This window comes from Pleurodeles waltl, chromosome 3_1 (assembly GCF_031143425.1).
Source record: "Pleurodeles waltl isolate 20211129_DDA chromosome 3_1, aPleWal1.hap1.20221129, whole genome shotgun sequence".
NCBI lineage: Eukaryota > Metazoa > Chordata > Amphibia > Caudata > Salamandridae > Pleurodeles > Pleurodeles waltl.
This window is the reverse complement of record NC_090440.1, coordinates 35,482,654-35,507,351: the sequence shown is the minus strand read 5'-3', so window position 1 is coordinate 35,507,351 and position 24,698 is coordinate 35,482,654. Positions and strand designations below refer to the sequence as shown.

The 24,698-nt window shown below is 46.2% G+C and overlaps 1 protein-coding gene across 1 annotated transcript in view; it reads right to left on the bottom strand.

The window, feature by feature from the left end:
• Window positions 1-24,698, bottom strand: part of SYT13 (synaptotagmin 13) — a 236,283-nt gene that overhangs the window by 68,597 nt on the left and 142,988 nt on the right. The window contains exon 4 of the mRNA XM_069221782.1: window positions 18,195-18,508. Within this exon, the coding sequence (XP_069077883.1) occupies window positions 18,195-18,508 (314 nt within the window). The remainder of the gene's footprint in view (window positions 1-18,194; window positions 18,509-24,698) is intronic.

Sequence of the window (24,698 nt, the reverse complement as noted above, 5' to 3'; positions counted from 1 at the left end):
TTGGTTAGTTCAGTGCTGATTATGTTGGATGCAAGGTTGAAGAGATGGTGGGGGCAGGTTTTGGTGGGTGCCCCTGAATAGATGGAGGATATAATGGTGGTGGTGGTCTGGACTTCAAGTGAGGACCAGGTGGTTATAGATGGGTTGGGGTTCACTGGTTGGATGAGGTTGTGGGGTCTGAACAAAGTGGTTTGAGGGTTAAAGTTATTGTAGATATTGGCAGTCTTGCTGTGGAAGTAGTCGGATAGAGATTCGCAGAGTTGGGAACGGTGTACTGTGTTTTCTGTGGCAGTCAGGTTGGAGAATTCCTTGATGATCTTGAAGAGTTTCTTGGTGTGGTTGGATGCGGTGTCGATGTGGTCAGTGATGGCTGTTCTTTTGACCTCCTTGATGCACCAGTAGTAGTCGTTGAGTGCTGTTTTGTGTGTGTCAGAGGGATCTTTGGAGATGCGCCAGTCACTTCTTGAGTAGAAGGCAGTTACGCTTGGTGGTTCTGTGACAAGCCAGTTTGCTTGTTGTGACATTCTACTGGTTTTTACCGGTTTCAGAGGGGCAACTTTGTCGATATATTTGCTGATCCAGGCAGAAAAGTTGTGGACGGGCTGGTCGGGGTTGGTTGACGTGTCGGGTGGTGTGATGCTGAGTGTCTATATCTATTGGCGCTCTGTTACATTTCCCCAGCTGCAGTATGTGGTGTCGAGGGTGTGTCCAGCCTTGTGGGAGGATTTGGAGACTAGTTGGGTGAGTCCGATGTTGATGTAGTTCTCCAGTAGGAATGTGGAGATGGCGTCCTTTGGCTCCTTGATGTGGAAGATGAGGTTGCGGAGCAGCATGTAGTGGAGGGAGTCTATGGCGAGGGGGGCGATGATGTTGCTGATGGTGTTGCAAAAAGCTGGTAGCAGTCCTGGTGATCTGTATGCAAGGTTATGGTTGTCTTGGGGTCGATGTATAGTAGAAAGTTAAGGTGCTGCATGAGAGGGGTAGGGTCATTGTTCGTGGTAGAGCATTGGATGGGTTCCCTGAAGATTATGGTGATTCCTCCTGCGTGCTTGTTGGGGCATTCCTCGTGTATCATCTTGTATCCTTCAGGGGTGGTGGTGGCAATTTTGTGACTGGAGGTGGGGTTGAGCTATGTTTCATTGATGAAGGCGACGTCTGGGGTGAGGGTGGTGATGGTGTCCCAGATTTCCAGGGTGTGTTTGTTGAGGAAGCGGATGTGAGCAGGATGCAGTGTAACAGGTCTGGGTGGTAGTGGTCTTCCTGGAGGTAGTGGTGTTGGGTCCTGTATGGGTAGGTGGTCCTGTGAGGCAAGAGAAGCGGCAGTGGTGGCAGGTGAAGGGTCCTTCGGTGGAGGACGGGGTAGGCGTGCAGCAGCAAAAGTCTTGATGTCCAGTGTTGAGGATCTGGAGCTCATCTGCGGAGTGGCGGCAGATGGTGGGAGGACCAGGGGTCCATGCGCTGGGCACGGTCCAGGCATGGACGGGTGTAGATGCGTGTTACACCTGACTGCCTTAGGGTGGTCACCCCTACCTTTTTGCCTGCCTCCCTCCACTTTATGGATACTGTTTTTGCTGGTTTTTAGACTCTGTGCACTTTACCACTGCTAACTAGTACTAAAGTGCATATGCTTTCTCCCTTTAAACATGGTAACATTGGATCACACTCAATTGGGCTATTTAATTTACTTATAAGTCCCTAGTAGAGTGCACTATATGTGCCCAGGGCCTGTAGATTGAAAGCTACTAGTGGGCCTGCAGCACTGATTGTGACACCCACTTCAGTAGCCCTTAACCTTGACTCAAGCCTGCCATTGCATGGCATGTGTGTGCAGTTTCACTGCCAATTCGACTTGCATTTAAGAGTACTTGCCAATCCTAAAGCTCCCCTTTTTCTACATATAACTCACCCCTAAGAGGTGCCCTAGGTATCCCCTAGGGCAGGGTGCTGCGTATGTAAAAGGCAGGACATGTACCTGTGTAGTTTACATGTCCTGGTAGTGTAAAACTGCTAAATTCGTTTTTACACTCCTGTGAGGCCTGCTTCCTTCATAGGCTAACATTGGGGCAGCCCTCATACATTGTTTGAGTGGTAGCTGCTAATCTGAAAGGAGTAGGAAGGTCATATTTAGTATGGCCAGAATGGTAATACAAAATCCCGCTGACTAGTGAAGTTGGATTTAATATTACTATTTTAGAAATGCCACTTTTAGAAAGTGAACAGTTTTCTGCACTTAAATCTTTCGGTGCCTTACAATCCACGTCTGGCTGGGTTTAGTTGACAACTCCTTGTGCATTCACTCAGACACACCCCAAACACAGGATACTCAGCCTCACTTGCATACATCTGAATTTTGAATGGGTCTTCCTGGGCTGGGAGGGTGGAGGGCCTGCTCTCTCACAAAGGACTGCCACACCCCCTACTGGGACCCTGGCAGACAGGATTGAACTGAAAGGGGACCTGGTGCACTTCTAAGCCACTCTTTGAAGTCTCCCCCACTTCAAAGGCACATTTCGGTACCTGCCCTACCAGCTCCGACACTTCCTGGAGAAGAAACCTGAACCAGAACCTGCACCCTGACAAGAACTGCCTGGCTGCCCAAAGGGCTCACCTGACTGCTTTCTGAAGAGGACTGCTGCCTTGCTGTTGCCCTGCTGTCTTGTTGCTCTCTTGCTTTGCTGCAGAAGTGCTCTCCAAGGGCTTGGATAGAGCTTGCCTCCTGTTCCCTGAAGTCTCAGGACCAAAAAGACTTCTCTCCTGCAGCTGAAATCCTCGTGCGGTGAAAATACGACGCACCACCTGCCAAGAACGGTGCACAGCCTGCTTGTGGTGGAAAATTCACCGCACGACGAGTCCGGAACGACGCAGCCTGACTTCGCGACAGAAGGTCGACGCAGCACCAGCGACGCGACCAGAACTTCGATGCAAGGCCCTATTAGATTGACGCAAGCTGACTTAGAACGACGACGCCCAACTTCCTGAGAGGAATCGACGCAGCCCCTGGGACTTCGCTTCGCAAGCCCAGGATTGCGTGCATCATCCCTGAGATGTCTGAAAACCCCCCAACCCGAACAGAATCCAAGTCCGAGCGCCGGAAATCGAAGCAACATGTTCCGTGCGTGGAAAATAACTACGCAAATCCGTGTGCGAATGGGCGAAACCGATGCACACTCACCGTTTTCCACGCATCTCCTCTGCTGTCCCTTGCGTGGATTTTTCAATGCAAACCAGGTACTTTGCCCTGCAAGAGACACTTGTTGTTTCTAGGAGAACTTAAGACACTTTTTATTGCTTTTACAAGTAATATTTTAACTATAAGACACTTGATATCACTTTCAGTGATAGCCCTACATTTGCTTATTTCATCTTTAATCGTTTTGATCTGCATTTATCCAGATAAATATTATATATTTTTCTAAACACTGTGTGGTGTATTTTTGTGGTGTTATATTGTGGTATTGTATGATTTATTGCACAAATACTTTACACATTGCCTTCTAAGTTAAGCCTGACTGCTCAATGCCAAGCTACCAGAGGGTGCGCACAGGATAATCTGGATTGTGTGTGACTTACCCTGACTGAGTGAGAGTGAGGGTCCTTGCTTGGACAGGGGGTAACCTGACTGCCAACCAAAGACCCCATTTCTAACAATGCGCATGCCTTTGGCGCATCAATTAAGTAGGTCCTGGAGTGGGAGGGGTGCGGAGAGGCAGGAGGGGGAGCGGAGTGGGAAAAAACAGGATGTGGTGGGGCCTGAATTAGGGGCAGAAGAGCAGAAAGATTGCAGGGGAGGCGGCCGGAGCCTGAACAGCAAGCAGCAAAGCAGAACCAGGAGCAACAATGCAGAAGGCAGCAGTAGGCACTATGCTTCAAGCGCTATAGAGTGCTTAGCAGTAAGCACAGGGGGGAGCTGGCGGGCCTGCTCAATGGCATTGTGCAGCGACCGCCATCAAGTAGGTCCTAGAGTGAGAGGTGTGCAGGGTGGTGGGAGTTGGAGCGGGGATCGAGAGAAAACGGTGGGATGTGGTGGGGCCTGAAGCAGGTGGGCAGAAGAGTGGGAAGAGTGCAGGAGAGGTGGCGGGGCCTGAACAGTAAGCAGCATAGCAGAACCAGGAGCAGGAAGGCAGCAGCAGGCACTATGCTGCAAGTGCTATAGAACGCTTAGCAGTAAATGCAGGGGGTACATGGAGGGGCCTGCTCATTGGCGTTGCGCAGTGACCGCCATTAAGTAGGTCCTAGAGTGGGAGGGGAGCGGGGGGCAGGAGAGGGAGCGGAGTGGGAAAAAATGGAGGGACATGGTGTGGCCTGAAGCGGGAGGCAGAAGAGAGTGGTGAGCGCAAGGGAGGCAGTGGGGTCCTGAACAGCAAGCAGCAAAGCAGCAAAGCAGCACCAGGAGCAAGAAGGCAGAAGGCAGCAGTACGCACTATACTGCAAGCGCTATAGAGCGCTTAGCAGTAAGTGCAGGGGGAGGTGCAGTGACCTGTTGGAGAAAGCCCTCCATATAAGTGCTTTAAAATGAGAGTGTTTGAGGAGGTTTTGCACTCATGTTTGGGCATTTACTCTAATCTTGTTTGTAGTAAGCTTTCATGTGCCAAAGGGTTAAAGGGCATTGAGAGGTATGGGATTATGACAAAGATAAGCCTATATGTGCTCAGATTTACTAAAGTGATGCAGCAACGCAAAGTGGCGCAAATTGCCTATGCAGTTTACTATTCACTGCAAAAGACTTTTTCCCAAGGAAAGGTGTCCTTTTGTCAGCGGAAATGCCTCTTTGTGCTACTTTGCATAGTATTGCATCAAGAGGGCGTTATTGTGGCAGATCAGCACAAATATCCACAGACTTTGAACTACTAAGATAGCCAAACTGCGCTTTGTGACAAAAATCTGCCACCACCTTGACGCAAGTGTATTACTTTCTCTAAAAAAAGCATGTGCCCTGTAGTACATAGTAATCATCTAATGCGTAGAATCCTTTTGAATATGTCTCTGCATAGGATTTTATACTGGAACTGTATACTTTCCAGTACGAATCGTTTGTATACATCTGCACCATATCCAAAGCTGTGGGTTGCGCAACACCACTAGTTAGAGCACCATCGACACGAGTCGTAGGCTAATGTCAGTACACTTAGCTCTGCGCTGGCAAAAAAGACCTTACTAAAGTAAATTGGATGCTGTGCCGCTTTGCATGAAAAATCAGTAAACAGTAGCCTGTGAGTTTTCTGTACCTTCCCAATTCCTAATAGTCTTTCCCCTTTGGAACACCTGTGTTACTCCTACTGCCCCAAAACATAGCACTGTGGAATCCCTGTCCTTGCACATTTTCAGTGATATTAAGGCCCATATTTATAGTTTTTGGCACCAAACTGCGCGAATGCAGTTTTGCGTCAAAAAGTATAGTGCCGGTCTGCGTCATTCCAGAGCACCAGCCGGGCACCAAATTTATGGAATGCCGCAAGCCGCCGCAAAGGGTGGGCGACTGTAAAAAAAAAAATGACTTTAGCCGGGTGGGGGCGGCAATATGGGAGAAGGGGCTTTTGCACAAGAAAATTACATTAGGCTGGTTAGAGGCAAAAAAATGGCTCTAATCAGCCTAGCGTCTTTTTCTGACGCAAAACCATCCATACCACATGACTCCTGTCTTAGAAAAGACAGGAGTCATACCCACCACGCCGATGGCCAGAACAGGGGACCAATGTCTTCTGGACATGGCCATTGTAGCCTGTGCCATGCAGGGGGCCTCAAGTTGGACCTCTGATGGCACTTTAATTTAAAAAAATACTTACATATACTTACCTTTACCTGGGATCGGGTCCTCCATCCTCTGCTGTTCCTCTGGTGTGGGTGTTGCTGGGGCTTGAGGAGGGCACGATGGAGGGGTCCACAGGTCCCCTATCGCCTGGTCTGACCAAGGCGTTAAATAATGGTGCAATGCAAGCTTTGCACCATTATTGAGCCCCTCCTCCCACCTGTGCGTCATTTCAGCACAGGGGGATAAATATGGAGCTATGGGGTTAGCACCATTTTTGAGATGGGAACGACTACCTTGCGTCACCTTGATGCAAGGTAGATGCACCCATCCAGAAAATGGTGCTAACTCCAATATTTTGACACTAGACGTGCCTAGTGTCAGAATATAATTATGGGGTTAAGTTTGCACCGAATTTGCATTAAAAATGATGCAAATTTGGCGCAAACATAGTATAAATATCCCCCTAAGTTCCATCTGCCGGTGTAAATTTCCCTAGATGCTTAGGCCCTCATTTATGGGGATTTGCATAGGGCAGTGCAGCAAGTCATCTTGCTGTGCTGCCCTACATCAAAGTGAAAGGAAGAAACGCACAGTATTTATCCAATACGGTGTATTTCTTTCCTTTCCCTGTGTACTGATGCTTTTTCAGCAGCCTAGTGCAGCACACATACAAAGAGGAAAAACAAGTGGAAAATAAAGATATTTCTCCTTGTTATGCCTGCCCTGAGGAGGCATAGGATCTTGAGTTATTACCAGGTTTACAAGTCCTTGTAAATCTGGGAATGTCTCAAAACACATGGGAGTTGTGTAGGAACACTCACCGCAACGCAGATGGAACGCCTCCCTTGCGTAGAGTAAGGCGATGTAGCCATTTATGCTGTGTTTCATTTCTCAAGATTTATGAGGCCACTCATAGCCACACAATGTGGCTTTGCCTGGCTGAATAAATCTGACTCAGAGCCTTGCGTCACACATGTACCACTTTGCTTGGTGTAGACATGACATGACACAAGGTTCTCATAAATATGCACCTTAGTTTATGAATCAGGATCTGACATTTATGTCTACAGATGGATATGTTCATGAATTTACCTAGAGGCATACAATAGGTTAGGAAAATATTTGTTACTTACCTGTAACTCTCGTTCTCCAGTATTGGAATCTTTCATAGATTCATATCCATGAATCATCCCTGTTGTCGAGGTGGGAGTCCCACGGTATATTCTAAAGCAGTTAAAGTAATTAGCATAGCTTACAATGGCAAAGGACATTGAATTTAATAGCTTATTCACATCATTTCAAAAGAACAAAACTTCTGCCAATCAGGCACTAGCACACTTACAACACTCCCAGCAGAGGCATCTTCCCTCAGAATTTTGAAGCACTAGTGTGAATAATTACAATGTGCCAAGAAGGAGAGCCTCTAAGGGGAGGATGGTGGGTCACATGTGAATCTATGAAAGATTCCAATACTGGAGAATAAGATTTACAGGTACGTAACATTTGTTTTCTCCATTATTAGGGTATATTTCATAGATTCACATCCTTGAATGAAGGTAGCAAGCAGTTATGAAACCTTATCTATAATCATAATAATATCAGGCTCACCTTATTGGAAAAGATGCCAAAGTGCATCATTGTGGTGATCCATATCTAGACAGGAGCGCTGTGTCAAAGTATGTTTGCTTTTCCAAGTTGTAGCACAGCATATACTGTCAATGGAAACACCAGCGAACAGAGCTGCTGTTGTCGAGATTGTTCAAACAGAATGCAATTTAACTTTAAAATGAAGAGGCCTGCCAGCCTTTGAATGGCAAAATTGTATTTCTGTTGTGAGCTCTCTTGCAATAATGGCTTTAGTTACTGGGCCTCCCTTGTTATGTCTACGGTATGCCACAAACAACTGGTACGTATTGCAGAAATCTTTTGTGTGCTGTAGATAGAACTTTAAACACTTTCTTACATTGAAAGCATGCAAAGGTCTTTCCGCAGGTGTCTGTGGGTTTGGGAAGAAAGTTAGAAGAACAAGAGGTTCATTGAGGTGGAAGTCTGTCGGCACTTTAGGTATGATCCTGGGATTAGTTTGAAGAATAACCTTATTATATTTGAATTGCAGAAAAGTATTGTTAATCATGAAAACCCGAAGCTCCCTTACTCTTCTTGCTGAAGTAAATGCCAAAAGCAAGGCAACTTTCCATGTTAAGAACTTAAGATCAGTTTTGTGGATCAGCTCCAAAGGGTTTTTCATAAGTTGGGACAATACAGTGTTGAGTTGTCATGCTGATGCAGGTGATTTTATTGGAGGAAGCGTTCTGAAGAGCCCCTTTAGAAATTGTTGGTTCAGTCTTTTTTGCCATAGAGAAGGGGAACTGGCAATCCTCTTATATCTAGAAATTGCTGCCATGTGTACTCTGATGGTGGAATGTGCCAGACCTGCTTCGGCGAGAGAGAGAAGATGTGGCAACACTTGCTCAGGAAGTGAGGAAATAGAATGTATGCTTGAGTTTTGACACCATAAACAAAAATGCTTCCATTATAAATGATAGGTTTTGTTTGTAGCATGAGCTCTGGCCCTTGCAAGGATATCCCTGCACTCCTGTGGAATAGCTAGATGTTGGTGTTCATTGTGTTCAGGAGCCATGCCGAATAATGTATAGAAATCAGGCCTGGATAAAGAACCTTCCCGTTATTCATTGATAACAGATCCTTCTGAGGCCTCAGCTGTACATGAGTTTCCTCCGACAACAAAAGAAGCTTCATAAACCAGTATTGTCTGGGTCATCGTGCAGCAATAAGTATTAGCCTGAAAGGTTCCCTCTTCACTTTTAAGGAAGCCTGGAAATAAGAGGGATCAGGAGAAAAAGGGTATGCAAGGATCCCTGACCACCTTATCAAAAACGCACTCCCCCTTGTAGGGATCCCGACTTTCGTAGAATCTGCATTTTTTGTTGTCTTGTGATGCAAAAAGATCCAGAGTTGTCTTTCCTCTTCTTTGGAAAATTGTGTTGAGAATAGTTTGACTCAGCTCCCATTCATGACAAGTTTAATGCGTTCTGCCTAATGTCTCTGCTAAGTAGTTGACGCCTGTCAGAAGTTCCACTCTGTTGTTGATTCTGTGAGCCAATGCCCATTTCCATGTGCTTTGCGTTTCTTGTGAGAGGGCTTCAGATTTCATACCTCCCGCTTTGCTGAGGTAATGCATGCTGACTGTAATGTCCATTTTGATCAAAACAGATGACCCTTGTATAGCTGGTAGGAAGACTTGAAGAGCAAGTGAAATCGCTTTAAGCTCCAAAAAGCTTATGTGCATTTTTGGCTATTGTGCACTCCATGTGCCCTGAATTTGCAGGTCCTGCAAGAGTGCTCCCCAGCCTTCCAGAGAGGCATCTGTTGTTATGACGTACTCTGAAATTGTGAAGAGGAAAGACATTCCCAATGGCAGATTGTCTGGATCTATCTACCAATGGAGAGCTCTTTTCATAATCGGTGTGATGCGGAAGATGACGTTGACCGACTCGTCTTCCTGGAGCCATTGTGCATTCAGTTCCTCTTGGAAAGGTCTTGTAGGAAGCCTGCTCTGTATATACTATACCAAAGTAAGGTATAGTGTGCACATAGTGCAGAGGATCCACAGAGGTTTTACAGAGGCTAAAGTAGATAATACTATCGCTCTATTTTGTGGCAGTGTGGTTGAGCAGTTAGGCTTATCAGAGGGTAGTGCAAAGCATCTGTTGTACACACACAGTCAAGAATTGAGGCACACGCAAAGACTAACTCCAGGCCAATGTTTATGCATCAAAAATATACTTTGTTACTTTATTTCTAGAACCAAAAGGATCTTTGTTGCAGGCAAGTACAGTTTTAAGAATGTATGACTTTCAAGAATTAAATGCACTTTGTTAGGAATTCACAAATAAAACAGTATTCAGTTAAGTAATACTTTTCAATTTCAAAAGTAGACAAAGTGCAATTTTCATAGAAAGCAATGCAGTCCTACGGGAGGAAAAGTAACAGCACAGTTTGCAGGTAAGTACTCGACTTACAATCTCAGTCTTTTATGGATTAAGCTGTCCACAGGGCAAAGTTTATGAAGACACCAAGAGTGCAACACAGGGCCAGCCTGGTGCAAAGGTCAAAGTTGGTGTTGGGCGCCAAATGGAATCCTATGGAGACTGGGGGCACTTTGAAAGAAACAGCTTGCAGGTAAGTACCTGCAACTTTAGGGCACAAGCCTGGGGAGATTAGATCAGAGCACCAGGGGGCCACAGGTCAGCACCAACACACACATTCTTAGTGGCACGGGGACGGGCGAGTGCAGAGTGCAAACACAGCGTCGGGCACCCAATGCCTTTCAATGGAGGAACCCCAGGAATCACAAAGAGGCTGCAGGCTTGGTCCAGGGAGTGGGCTGAGGAAGACCAATAGCTGAACAGGTAATTAGAGAGCCTACTGGACGCTGCTGAACCTTTGGTAGGGTTCCCCAAGGCCAGGGGCATGCAGGTGCAGAGATATCTTTAGGCATCAGGAAATCTTCACTGGAGCCGGTCGCGGCCACCTGAGCTTGGGCCATGGCCATCCGGTGCCGCGTGGGCGGGACTCGCATATCCTGGGAGGGTCTGTAGTCCTTTTTCGAGGTTTCTTTGTGGACAGCACCACTGTCCTGGGGAGATCTTGGTCCTTGGGTAGGCAGGCAGTCCTCTGGGGGTTTGTAGGGGTCACTGGTCCTGCAGGAGGCATTGTTCTTTTACAACAGGAGTCTTGAAGCTGCAGACAGGTTGGTAGGGCTGGGCTAAGTTACTTGTCATCTGGAGTCTTCACTGCTTGTGCAGCAATTTAGTCACTCTTCTTCTTTTAAGTTGCCAGGAATCTGAAGAGCAAGGTTCAGGGGTGCCCCTAAATACTAGATTTAGGGGCATTACAGGGGTCATAGGGCAATAGCCAATGCCGACTGACCCTAAGGGTGGCTACACCCTTTCTGTGCCCACTCCTCTTGGGAAGGGGGCACATTCCTAACCCTATTGGCAATCTTCCTCCAAAACAAGATGGAAGATTCTTCCAGGAGGGGTTCACCTCAGCTCTGGGCACCTTAGGGGTGGTCCCATCTGGGGTGAACACTCCTCCTAGTATTTACTAATATTCTTGCAAGGCCTGCCCCCAAGAGTGGGACCTGGTCCGGGGGGGCCTCTCCATTAGCTGAAGTGCCCCCTGAAGCAGCAGAACAAAAGGCATGAGTCTTTGGAGCTCACCGCCAAGTGTTGCGGTTCCTGCAAGGGGGAGGTGTGAAGCACCTCCACCCACAGCAGGCTTTGTCCCGATCCCTGAGAGCACAAAGCCCCTCACCCCATGAGTTCAGAATCTTGTCTGGTGGTGGCAGGCAAGCAAAGACGGGTCAACCACACACTGGAGAGTTGGGTGAATCTCAGGGGGCATCTCTAAGATGCCCTCTGTGTGCATTTTACAATACATACAATACTGGCATCAGTGTGGGTTTATTGAGCTGAGGAGTTAGATACCAAACGCCCAAGTATTTAATGAAGCCATCATGGAGCTATGGAGTTTGTAATGACAAACTCCTAGCCCAAGTAGTCAATATGGCTACGCTTCACTTACAGACTCAAAGAATGGACTCAGGCACTACAGGGGCAAATTGCTTATGCAGCTATGCCCTCAATGGGGTATATTGCACCCTGCCTTAGGGCTATAAGGCCTGCTAAAGGGGTGACCTACCTATGTCACAGGCAGTGGTTTGTGGGCGTGGCACCCAAAGAGGGATGCCATGTCGACTTTACCTTTTTCTTCCCACCAACACACAGAATCTGAAATGTCAGTGTGCATGTGTTTGGTGAGGGTACCCTTAGGGTGGCATAATACATGCTTCAGCCCTTAGAGACCTCACTGGTACCTTTTACAAGGGACTTAGGTGTGTGCCAGGGCTGTGCCAATTGTGGAAGCAATGATACAGTTAGGGTGCTGGGACCTGTTTAGCAGGATCCCAGCACACACTCAGTCACGTTAGCATCAGATATCAAGCAAACAATTGTGTGTGGAGGGGTACCCATGCCAAAGGGGCAGTTTCCTACAGGTTTCATCTGCAGACAAGCATTTGGAATTAAAAATATTGCAGAAGACCTCATGTCCAGTAAAGTTTTGCGAGGGCGAACTGAAGTGGACTGTCTTTTTACAAAATCGCTGGCCAGTGGCAACAGTTTCTTTTGTCTGTCTGTAGACAAGTATGCTTTGTTTTGAAGTATGTTTAAGGTTGCCCCTTGAAAAGTGATCGTTGTTGAGGAAGATAGGCGAGATTTCTGATAGTTTACTACGAGCCCCAAGGTAGAAACGCCCAAAGGCATGTTGCTGTATTCATGGGTGCTTGGTGAAAGGAAGTTGCTTTTATCAACCAGTCATCTAGATATGGAAAAACTTGAAGGCCTTCTTGATGCAAATAGGCTGCTACCGGAGCTAGACATTTTGTGAATATTCTGGATGTGGACCTGGGACCAAACCGGAGTACCTTGAATTGGTAGTGAGTGCCGGCCACTGTTAGCCCAAGAAATTTCCAATGCTTTGGGTAGATGGAAATGTGAAAATAAGCTACTGTGAACCTGAGAAATTTTCAGTGCTTTGGGTGGATGAATGTTAGACCTGACACCCTTCTAGTGGTCATCCCCCAACTTTTTGCCTGTCTCCCTCCACTCTACTGACACCGTTTATGCTGGTTTTAGGACTCTGAGCACTTTACCACTGCTAACCATTGCTAAAGTGCATATGCTCTCTCCCTTAGACATGGTAACGTGCACTACATGTGCCTAGGTCCTGTAAATTAAATGCTACTAGTGGGCCTGCAGCACTGGTTGTGCCACCCACATAAGTAGCCCTCTAACCATGTCTCAGGCCTGCCATTGCAAGTCCTGTGTGTGCAGGTTCACTGCCACTTCGACTTGGCATTTAAAAGTTCTTGCCAAGCCCTAAACTCCCCTATTTCTACATATACGTCACCCCTAAGGTAGGCCCTAGGTAAACCATGGGGCAGGGTGCTATGTAGTTAAAAGCCAGGACATGCACTTGTGTGGTTTTTACGTCCTGGTAGTGGAAGACTCCTAAATTGGTTTTCCACTACTGTGAGGCCTATACCTTTCATAGGATAGCATTATGGTGACCCTCATATACTGCTTGAGTGGTAGATTCTGATCAGAAAGGGGTAACAAGGTCATATTTAGTATGACCTGAATGGTAATAAAAAATCCTGCTTCTTAGTGAGGTTCGATTTTATATTACTATTTTAGAAATGCCACTTTTAGAAAGTGAGCATTTCTCTGCACTTGAAATCAATCTGTGCTTAACAGTCTGTATTCAATCCACGTCTGGGCTGGGCTGGTTGACAGCTCCCTTGTCCATTTCACCCAGACAACCACAAACATAGGATACTCATTCACACCTGCACCCATTTACCTACTGAATGAGGCTTCCTGGGCTGGGAGGGTGGAGGGCCTGACACTTACATTTCAAAGGCTAGTGGCCTGCCCTCACACAATGGACCACTAAACCCCCTACTGGGACCCTGGCAGACAAACTTCTACTGAAATGGGACCTTGTGCACTTCAAATCCACTCTTTGATGTCTCCCCCACTTCAAAGGCATTTTGGGGTATATAGACTGGGTATCTGACCCCACCAACTCAGACACTTCTGGACCTGAACCTGCAACCTGTCAAGAGGAACTGCCTCGCTGCCCAAAGGACTCATCTGGACTGCTTTGCTGAGAAGGACTGCTGCCCTCTGATTTTGCTGAGAAGTGCTCTCCAAGGGCTTGGATTGAGCTTGCCTCTTGTTTTCTGAAGTCTCAAGGCCAAAAAGACTTCATCCCTTCAAGAAACTGCTTGTGCGGCGAAAGTTGTCGCACAGCCTGCCGGAAACAACGCACAGCTTACCTTGCGACAAGAAAATCTCCGCACAGCCGAACCGCAACGACGCAGCCCAACTTCCCGAGTGAAGAATCGACACAGTGCCTGCCTTGCGGGTGGAAATCTGACACACAGCCGGACCAGAACGACACAGTCCGACTTCCTGAGTGAAGAATTGAAGCAGCGCCTACTGGATTGAAGCAACGCCTGTGACTTCGTCTCGCATGCCCAGGATTTTCACACATCGTCCCTGGGTGTCAAAAAGATCCCTGCATCGCAGTGAGGAACCAAGACTGCACGCCAGAAATCGATGCAAAGCCCCTTGCAGCGTGGGAAGAAACCATGCAATGTCTGTGCTGCGCCGGAAATTCTGACACCCATCATATTTTTCCAGGCATCTCCTCCTCTGCGGTGTCCGTGCGTGTGATTTTTGATGCAAGCCAGGTACTTTGTGAAACCAAGAGACAACTGTTGATTTGTAAAATTTAACACTCTTTTTAATCTTGCAAAAGTGATATCTCAACTTGTGCTTATTGAATCTTTATCGTTTTGACCTTAATTTAACCTGATAAATATCTTCTATTTTTCTAAACCTGTGTGGTGTATTTTTGTGGTGTTTTCACTGTGTTACGGTATGATTTATTGCACAAATACTTTACACATTGCCTTCTAAGTTAAGCCTCACTGCTCAGTGCCAAGCTATCAGAGGGTGGACACAAAATAATTTGGATTGTGGGTGACTTACCCTGACTAGGATTGTAGTCTCTATTTGGACAAAGGTGAATATCTCTGCCAACTAGAGACCCCATGTCTAACAATGGAAATATGAAAATAGGCATCCTGGAGATCGAGACTTGTCATGAAATCTCATTGATAGAGAAGGTTGAGAATTTCCTGGGGTGTAATCATAGAAAAAGATTGCTTTTTCAGGCTCTTGTTGAGTTTCCTGAGATCCAGAATGGGACGCCATTCTCCTGATTTCATGAGGATCAGGGAAAAATTAGAATAGAAACCCTTTCCTCTTTGTGAAGGTGGAACCTTTTCCATGGCACCCTTGGCTTACATTGCCAACTCTTCCTTGCGAAGAAGATGAAGGGGAGAAGGCAAGGATTGTGTTGGTGGTGGATGGGGTGGAATTTTAGTGAACTCCAGAGTGTGTCTGTATGTGATGAGATCCAGGACTGATTTGTCCATTGTGATCTTTTCCTATTGGGGTTTGTAACTTGCAATTTTGGCTCCCATTTCATGTTGTTTTGTAGAGGTTGTGAACGGCACTAAAAGATTGTCATTGCTTCCTGCTGGTGTCTCTGGCTGAAGCAGTTTGCTATCCCCTAGACTGTGGTTTAGAGTAAGCCACTGATGGTGGTGCTTGATAAGTCTGATTCTGTTGAAAGCCAGGTCAAAAAGGTGGAACAATTGATATGGTTGATACTTCTGGTATTCTCCTAGAAAGGAATATGTCCCGCGTACACAAGCTCCACAAAAGGGTGACTTCTGGTACTGAAGAGTTCCTAAGGATCTAGCAGTTTTGGTGTCTGACTTGATAGTGAGCAGTGCATCATTGATATGCTTGCTAAATAAAGCCTCTCCATCATAGGGTATGTCCAAGATCTTTGTTTGGACCTCTGGGCAGAACACTGTAGCTTTGAGCCAGTCCTGTCATCTGAGAACAGCTGTTCTTGCTAATTGCCTGAAGCCATTAGAGGCAATATCCTTTGCACACTCAATAATTTTGGATGCTGACCTCTCACCCTCCTGCAAAATCTTTCTTGCCTCTACTTTTTTGTCCTCTGGCAAAAAAATCAGGTATGTGGCGATGTCCAAACACATCTGGTGATCATTTCAGCAAATAATTGGCAGGCAATTAGATGCTCAGACAGATGTAGCTGCCATAGTGGAGAATCTTTTCCCAGTATTATCAAGACATCTGCCTTCTTTGACGGATTTTTCCATTGGCGCTGCTTGGGAAATCACTGAGTCTGGTAGCAGATGCCCTAGAAAGAAAGCTGGTGATCCTTCTGGTGCCTTATATTTTTTGTTGATTTGTGGTAGCACCGCTGCGACCAAAGCCTGTGTCTTCCTTATCTTGAGTCCTTCCTCCATATATAATCTATTTTAGGGATTGCCCTTACTGTCTTTCTAGCATGTTCTTTAAAGTCATAAAGAAAGCAATGAGATTGCTTTATTCGGATTGGTAAGTGAAAATGTGTTGTTGCCCTTTCCTTAAGTGTGTGAAATCTGCCAATATCTTCAGGTGGGGAATGTATTGAATGTGGCGCAAGAGGAGAAGGCGTTGGAATAAGAAATTTGTCCTACTCATTTGTTAAATATTGTGTGTCACGAATTTCACCTTCCTCTGCCTTCTTCATCTGCGGGTGATGAAGACGATGATGGGTCATCCCAAGGAGGTATAGCAATATGCCGTCTTGGAGTCATCCTGTGAGTAGATGGTGGCAAGAGCTGCAGTGAGTGTGGTGCAGCAACTGGCTTTTCAGTGGGAGACTGCGCTCCTGCTGGTGCTGGAAATCGTCTGTAGTAGTCCTGGAGTATGATTTGTAGATCTTGAACTAAAGTTGCTGGAACCTGGACCATATACTGTGAGAAAGGGTAATACTGGTATTGACCCATAGATTAATGCAGCTGGTCAACAAATTGTTGGCCTTGAACACAGGCTCATAGTGTTCCCTTTCCTCCTCCCCGTCCTGGTATTTTACAAAGAGCTCTGATGGCTGTGAGCTGTATTGAAAGGACCCTGATCTTCATCATCTGAGTCTTCAACATTTAGCAAGTGGCTAGGTGGGAACAGAGACACCTTGTTGGTTGAGGTAAGCTCTTGACGCAGCATTTAAAGTGGTAGACTGCAGCCTCATTGGCAATGTCGTCGATGGTGGTAGTGTAGATGTTAAAATCAACATGGGGGATTTCTTTGTTTTAGTGTTTGAAATTGTTACATCCTCACTTATTTGTAAAGTTGTTGGTCTCATCAACGAGGTCTTCTGAGACAATGTTGTTGTCGATGGTGTAATTGACGTGGGTACTAAATGTTTTGTCGCTGATGTATTCGCCGATGCTGCGACCTTCGCCAACGGTGCAGTCTTCATAAATGGTGTGGTTCTCGTGAACAGTGTGGTCGTCATCGGTGGTTTATCTATCGTTGATGGTGCTGTCATCATCGGCGTTGTGGTCATTGTCAACGTTGAAGTCGACGTTGTAGTTGTCGCTGATGACGCAGTTGTCTTCGTCCACATGGTAGTCGTTATCAAGCTGGTCATCAACGGTTCGAAAGGAACATTTTAACTTTAACCATTGGTGATGATGATTTTGAGGATGTCGCCGTCGTTCACAATGTCTTTTCTAACAGTTTGTGCTTTTCAAATCTGGCGCAGAAGAGGATTTTACTGGTTTTATTGATACTTCCAGAGCAGGAATAGTAGGTTCAGATCTGATTTCGGATGTTCCATTTTTTCCTCATGAAAGGAGTCTGTACACAACTGGTGGTGGGTCTTTTTCAAGCCTTTTTTCTGACTCTGACATGACCCATGGTGTGACCTCTCCCTCTTCTTAGATTTTGATTGAGAGGTAGCAGAACTAACACTATCCTCTTCCTCATATATAACTGCAGTCTTGGTTTTAAGCTTCTGGAGCCAAAGCAAAAGACGGTCCTCTCTATCTTTGAGTTGTTATGTAGAAAAAGTCCTTCAGATTTTACAGTCTTTTGCTTGATAGGCTGGGTGAAGGCAATAGATTCATTCTTTGTGAGGATCTTTTGAATGGAGCCTCTTCGTACAAAAGGTCCCACAAGGTCAGAATAATCCTTTTTCCAACACTTCTGACATACTGGAACACGGTTGAAAGTACTGTGGTAGAGAAATCTGAAGAAAATTTAGCAGAGCTCAGGGAGTCTCCCTTTCACACAGAGTGTGGTAGAAAATAGAGGGAATATGCCACTGCTGGGAGTGTCCTAAGGGTGCTGTCCCCTAACTGGCTGAAGTTTGGTTCCTTTTAAAAGATGTGAATAAGCTATTAAATTCTATGTCCTTGGTCATTGTAAGACATGCTAAATACTTCTGCTTCTTTAGAATATACTGTGAGACTCCCACCTCAACGATGGGGATGGCTCAAGCATGCAAATCTATGAAAGATTCTCCAATACAGGAAAATCATTCCTTCTGAACCCATCTAGTGCATGTCTTAACAACCCTTTTACTGCTTCACCCCCTCCCTTGTACTGTCTCTTCTCACAAGAACTGAACCTAGTTCTGAAACATTAAGGTTAATGTAATAACAGTTTTACAGAAGCGCGCTTAGATTCTGCAGCTATAGGCCCCTCATTGCAGCCTCTCTGTGAGTCACCTCATCTCACAAAGATTGGCTCACTGAGAGTGCCTCCCTATGCAGCCACTGTAAGAGAAAGGGCCACTGGCACTGGCTGGGGGCCCATTAGGGTTTGTTAAGAAGAATGACTAAGCCACCCTGCTAGACATGTTAAGGTGACCTTGTTTGATCTGTAAACAAAGATGGAAGCTTCCTGTCCACGCCAAGTACCTTTCCAGGCGATTTCAGATCCACCCAATGGCCAGGACCCTCAGCGGCATTCACGTTGGCCAAACTCAGCTTGACCTTCCCAGCAATGTTGTGCCTGGAGAATTTGTCACAGTTCCTGAGAGTTAAAGTCAGCATTGCCTCTGGCTTTTCTGCCTCTACTAGTGGAAACAGTAGTATGTCCTCCCACACAACATGACCTTTCTTGTTCACCAGTGCCGTCTGGACCTCAATCCTGCCAGTGCTGGTGACCAGGCTGCCAAGGACATAGCAGTCACAGAGTGCCTCTTCGTTGCCTTCCAGGATTCCATTGACTGCTGAATGAAAAGAGACAGTGAATTACATCAGAAGGTCTACTAAGAGAAGGGTGACATTACAAGTCCAGTGGGATTCTGGGTATTTAAGCATAATATTCACAGTAGGTCAGACAGACTGGCATCTCAGAAATCATTAGGATGACACACTGACTCTTAACATACAACTCATAAAATGTAGAGCCAAAGAAAGCATCACCAGATAGCACAAAAACACGTTCACACCTGGCATTAAAGCTGACATGCCAGTGTACCCATTTATAGGAGACAATTCCCAGGTTGGGACAGTGTGGCACAGATCATTACATTCAATACAGGGTAATGTCAAGACAGAGAGTTCAGAGGCCAGAATTACTAATAACGTGTGTTGTCCTTGCGTAACGCAAGTCATTGCTAGGCAACGCAAGACACTACATGGGATTTACAAAGCCACACAAGAAGCTATTTGCACTGCGTTGTGTGGCTTTGTAAAGAAATGTAACACAATGAAGTGCCTTGTGCTGCATTCTGTTCTGTTTTGTTGTGGTAGGCATTGCATGGATAGAGCATGAGTGGACCAAGGGGGTTCCCGTGCATCCACCAAGGAATCTGACACAATCTCAGATTTACAAACGGTAGTAAACTTGGGATTGCACCAAAATAGCATCACAAACTATCCTGCAACCTTATTCACCGAAGATTAGGTGTACAAATGTTCTACTTAGATAAAGTAGAGCAGGGCATATACAAATAATATTTTCAAATGATTAAAAGGGGATATAACCAAGGCAACACCATCAAACTGAGAAATTGGAATGTATGCAGACTAAAATAGAAGAACTATTTTTTTTATTTTATAAGATAAATTGGAGTTAGGATAATACTTTATTTTTCACTGTAGAAGTGCGTTGCATATAGCCCAGGGGTCTCCAAACTTTTCTGTAGCAAGAGCTACTTCTGATTAGTGAATATCACTGTGAGCTACCGAAGGTTAAACAACTTGCGCATTATTACCAGACACCACCATGCCCAGCTTCCTTGACTCTAAGCCTAATGTCCATAAAGCCAGATACTATGGTTTGAACAAAAAACTTTGACTAGGGGTGACTGTGGGCTGCCCTGTGTGTGTGTGTCAGTGAGAGCGTGATCTTTGGGGATGTATGAACATGTGCGCATATAAATGGGTTATGTGTCTATGGGTGACAGAGCCTGTGTCGTAAGTACTTGTGGCACAGGACTAACCTTTTGCCACATGTGCCACCGTTACATGTATAGCATAAGCATACAACCATTTTTTTCTGTGGGAGAAATTTAGGGGCAGAATTATAAAAAGTGGCGTTGCACCTAGTGCAGCGCCATTTTTCTTGTGCCCCGTAGGGTCCCCCTAATGCCACCATATGTGCGCCGTATTTAAATTATGGTGCACCATGGTTAATGTTAGGGAACTAGCGTCCAAAATGTTTACACTGGTTTGGTGCTTTGCAGGACTAGGGTCAAAAATGTTGACGCTAATCCTGCAAAGCACCCAGAAGAGACTAAAGAAGTCTGTCCAAGCTCTAGATGTAAACAGCAATGGGGAGTAACTGATCTTAACTTGACTAAGGAGCAGACAGATTAAATGTGCATAGTGTCAATATTAGTTACTTTCTGAGAGAGGGGAGCAATGCAGCCATATAATTTTGGAACTAATTTGCATATAGCTGTGCTGATTAAAGGACCCAAAGCACTACCTCCAAATTTATTTGAGAAATGTTTAATAGCGGTGAATATTTCCCTACTTCTAAAGCGAAATCTGCTTGATATAGATTCCAGTTAAATTTGTGTTCATTGTTAGACCCAGATTAAGGTAATTTAGTACTTCTCACTATTTTAGGATCAATTGCCCATTTCGATTCAAATTTTGACATCCAAAAAAGCATAAGAAAATAAGCTACTTACCTGTAACTGTGGTTCTACAGTATTGGTATCTTTCATACATTCACATGCTTAAATCATTCCTTATCGTCGAAGTGGAAGCCCCACGGTAAACTGAAAAGTTTTACAATAAAGCACACATAACCTCTAATGGCTAAAGGACATTAATTTTAATGACCTATCTACATCATTTATGCGGACTTCAGTCAATCAGGTGACAGTACTCTCTACAATACTCCCTAAAGAGGCACTTTTCGTCAGATTTTCAAGCACTAGTGGGAACGAAATCCTTTTATAATAAGGGGAGCCTCTATGGGGAGGAGGGTAAGTCGCATGTGAATCAATGAACGAAACCAATTTTGGAGAACCACAGTTGCAGGTAAATAACTTATTTTCTTCTCCAGTATGGGATCTTTCATAGATTCACATGCTTACATCGAAATAAACAGCAGCTAGAGTATCTGTACAATCATCTTGAACATAAGACAATAGCGAAAGGTGGGTTAATAGGATAGTTAGAAAGGCTCACTACATTGAAATAAATGACATAACATTGCTTGTGCTACGGCCCCATCTTTGCGTTCCGACTATTCCAGGCAGTAATATTGCGTGAAAATATGCTTGTTCTTCCATGTTGCTACTGAACGTACTTCCAAGGGGTACCACTGCAAACAAAGCAGTCCCAGTAAAGCCTGCTCTGGTTGAGTCAAAGATCTTCCAGCTTTGGAGTAGCAAAAATGGATAGCAGCTGAAAACGTGATTCCCATATGCCACTAACAGCTGATCTGCTCTCCTGAATTGTTTAGTGTAGTGTAGATAAAATGTCAGGCATCTTTTATTGTCCAATTTATGTTACAATTGCTCAGCTGTTGTTTTTGGATTTGAAAAGAAAGTTTTTAAAACAATAAGTTCATTCACATGAAGATCTGTAGGGACTTTGGGAATTAATCTGGGTTTGGTTCTGAGAACCACAGAATTTTGTTTGAACTGCAGCAAATATTCTTTAATTGTGAAGGCTTGTATCTTCCTAACCCTTCCTCCTGATGTAACAGCCAATACAAATGCTACTTTTTCACGTTAAATGTTTGATATCTGCCTTACAGATAGGTTGAAATGGAGCCTTCATTAGCTGCGCAAGCACTGTATTGAGCTGCCAAGCAGACAGAAGAGCCTTAATTGGATGGAAGATTTTAAGGGACTGCTTAATGACCCTACTAGACCAAAATGATGGTGAACCACTTGATCTTCTGTACCTTGAGTGCTGCCAGATGAGCTTTAATGGAAGCATGGATCAATACCAATGATAAAAGGGAAGGTAAAAGTTGTTCTGGTGGAGGTAAGATAAGATGAATGTCCGATTTCTTGCACCATAAACAGAAACACTTCCATCTAAATTTATACATCCTATTAGTGGTATCGGCTCATGCCTTCGCAAGAATGTCTCCGTAGTCTTGAGGGATGTTCATACTTGTAAACTCATTGTATTTAGGAGCCAAGCCAATAAGTGTAAGGAGGTCGCGTCCAGATGAAGTACATGGTTGTGGTTCATCATTAATAACACTGATAGAGGTTTTAGCTGGATGTGAGTCCTTTCTAACAGGAGTAACAGCTCCATGAACCAGAGCTAGGCCATCTTGGAGCAATCAGAATTATTATTCAACATGGCTCCCTCTTCATTTTGCTGAGAATTATTAGAATTAGAGGCTCTGGGGAAAAGTGTAGGCAAAGATCCCTGAACATCTCATAAAAAATGCATTCCCCCACGAATTGGCATTTTCAATTCTCTTGGGTGGCAAAAAGATCCAGTGTTGGTTTGCTCCATTGATGGAAGATCTTGTCCAAAGTTGACTGATTGAGCTCCCATTCGTGGCAGCTGTTTTTGGTTTCGCGCAATTTGTTAGCCAGGATATTTTTTGGTCCTGGAAAATGTGGGAGGTGTGCATCGATTTCTCTGGGCACACAGAGACGATGCATCAATGTTTTTTTATACACCAAGGGCTTTGCGTCATTTTCCGGCAAGCAGACTTGGATCCTCTTCGGATATTTGGACACCATAAGGACGATGCGGAGAAATCCTGGGTATGCAAGGCAAAGTCACAGAAGCTGCGTCGATCTGGTGGGCGCTGCAGCAACATTTCTGTCGCAATGCTGGCGCTGCGTCGATCTCCACTCGGGAAGCCAGGCTGCGTCATTCTGGTTCGCCGTTGCATAATTTTCTCACCGCAGGGCAGGCTGTGCATTGTTCTGGAAAGCTGTGCGTCGATTTTCACCACACAAGGAGTTCTTTGCAGAGATGAAGTCTTTTTGGCCCTGAGACTTCAGAAAACAGGAGGCAAGCTCAATCCAAGCCCTTGGACAGCACCTCTCAGCAGAGCCAGAGGGATGCAAGGCAGCAGGCCAACAATAAGGCAGTAGTCCTTTTCCGCAAAGCAGTCAGTTGAGTCCTTTGGGCAGCCAGGCAGCTTCTTTTAGCAGGTTGCAGGTTCTGGTTCAGAGTTCCTTTCCCAGTAGGTATCTTGTCAAGAATGATGTGAGATGGTAGGGTCAGAGGCCCTGTTTAAATACCCAAATGTGCCTTTGAAGTGGGGGAGACTTCAAAGAGTGGCTTAGAAGTGCACAAGGTCCCCTATCTGATGGAGATTCCTTACATTAGAATTCCCTGGCGTCAGCTGAGAAACCAGAGTTTTTTCTGAGCAGTACCCTGCGCGCGAGCCGTCGGACGGCGTCGTTCAGATCCGCGTGCGTCAACCAGCTCCGCGTGCATCGTCAGCGTCGTTGGAGCCGTCTATGACGTCACTGTTGTCCACATAGACGCCGTCTCGGTGCGCATACGTCAGTTCTTTTCCTTCCGCGCCGGTTAAGCGCAGTTTTGGAAAGAGCTACCCTGCTTCGGCGGTTTGTCGACGCTTTTTTGACTGTTTGAAGTCATGTCTTCGAGAAAGACAGGATTCAAGCCGTGTGGTGCGTGTCATCGCACCATGTCGGTGACGGATCCGCACCGAGTTTGTCTTTGGTGCCTGGAGAAGGACCACGATTCCACCTCGTGCTCCGACTGTCAGGCCATGGCGCCGATGGCCTTGAGGGAAAGATCCCTTAAGCTTCTTGCGGCCTGACATTCGTCTTCGGTCGTCGCGACTCCGCGGAGGTCACGGTCCCGCAGTAGAAGGAGGTCGCGCCATCGCTCCCGGTGCCCCAATTCCTCTTCCTCGCATTCGAGGTCATCCAAAGGTAAGAGGCACAAGAAGAAGAAGAAGTCCAAGCGGACTTCGTCTTCGTCACGCCCGTCGGCCGACGAGGCGTCTAGGGAACGTCCACGTTCCGAGCGCGGTTCTGCGGTGCCGTCGCCAGGGTCGACTCTGCATCTTCCCCCCTTTCCGGGGACCGGATCGACCCCGCTCAAATAAAAAAAATTACAAGGCCATGCGTCTCGTTTTTGAGCAGGCTGCACCCTTGGGTGGGTCTTTGGGCCCCATGGGATCAGCAGGGGCCCCTTTGGATTCGACGCCGGCGGCTTCGGCCTCTGCGCCATTGGGGACCCCAGGATCCGATATCGGATCCGGACCGGCGCCGGTCTCTCACAGTCGGCCTCCTTCGGCGCCGGGTGCGACGTTGACGATTCCGCCACCGGCGCCCACCGGTGGCAGCCCCATCCTTATTCCGGAAGATCCGAAGCCGGAGCGAAGTCGTACGACGTCGACTCCGACTTCGATGGAGCCAATTCGGCCCAGATCATTGTCTGAGCATTATTTAGACCAGCCAGACGCAGGAGAGGAATGGGTAGGGGTCTGAGGACCCTTTTGAATCTGGATTGCAACAGGACTGGTATGAGGATCTAGGGGAGGCCAATGGACTGGACACGTCTCCAGATACTGGTATGCTCTCTCCTCCTAATGTGGCTACGGAGGAGGGTGCTTCTTTTGCTATGGTGGTACATAGGGCAGCTGAGGTTTTGGACGTAGATTTGCCTATGGTGCCAGTCAGGACGAATATCCTGACAGAAGTGCTTCAGCCGGGGGTGTCAACATCGGAGCCGTTGTTGCCCTTCAATGAGGCTCTTACAGACGTCTTACTGGATACGTGGTCCAAACCCAGCACAGGGGATCCTGTGAATAGGACGATCGGCCGCCACCATAGACCCTCTCCCAGCAACCCTAGTTTCCTGACACAACACCCCACTCCTGAGAACTTGGTTGTCCAAGCCTCTACTTCCTGTGGTGCCTTCCCTTCCTCTCCCCCGGATAGGGAATCCAAGAGGCTGGATCAGCTTGGGAAGAAGATGTTTTCTTCCACCAGCCTGGCA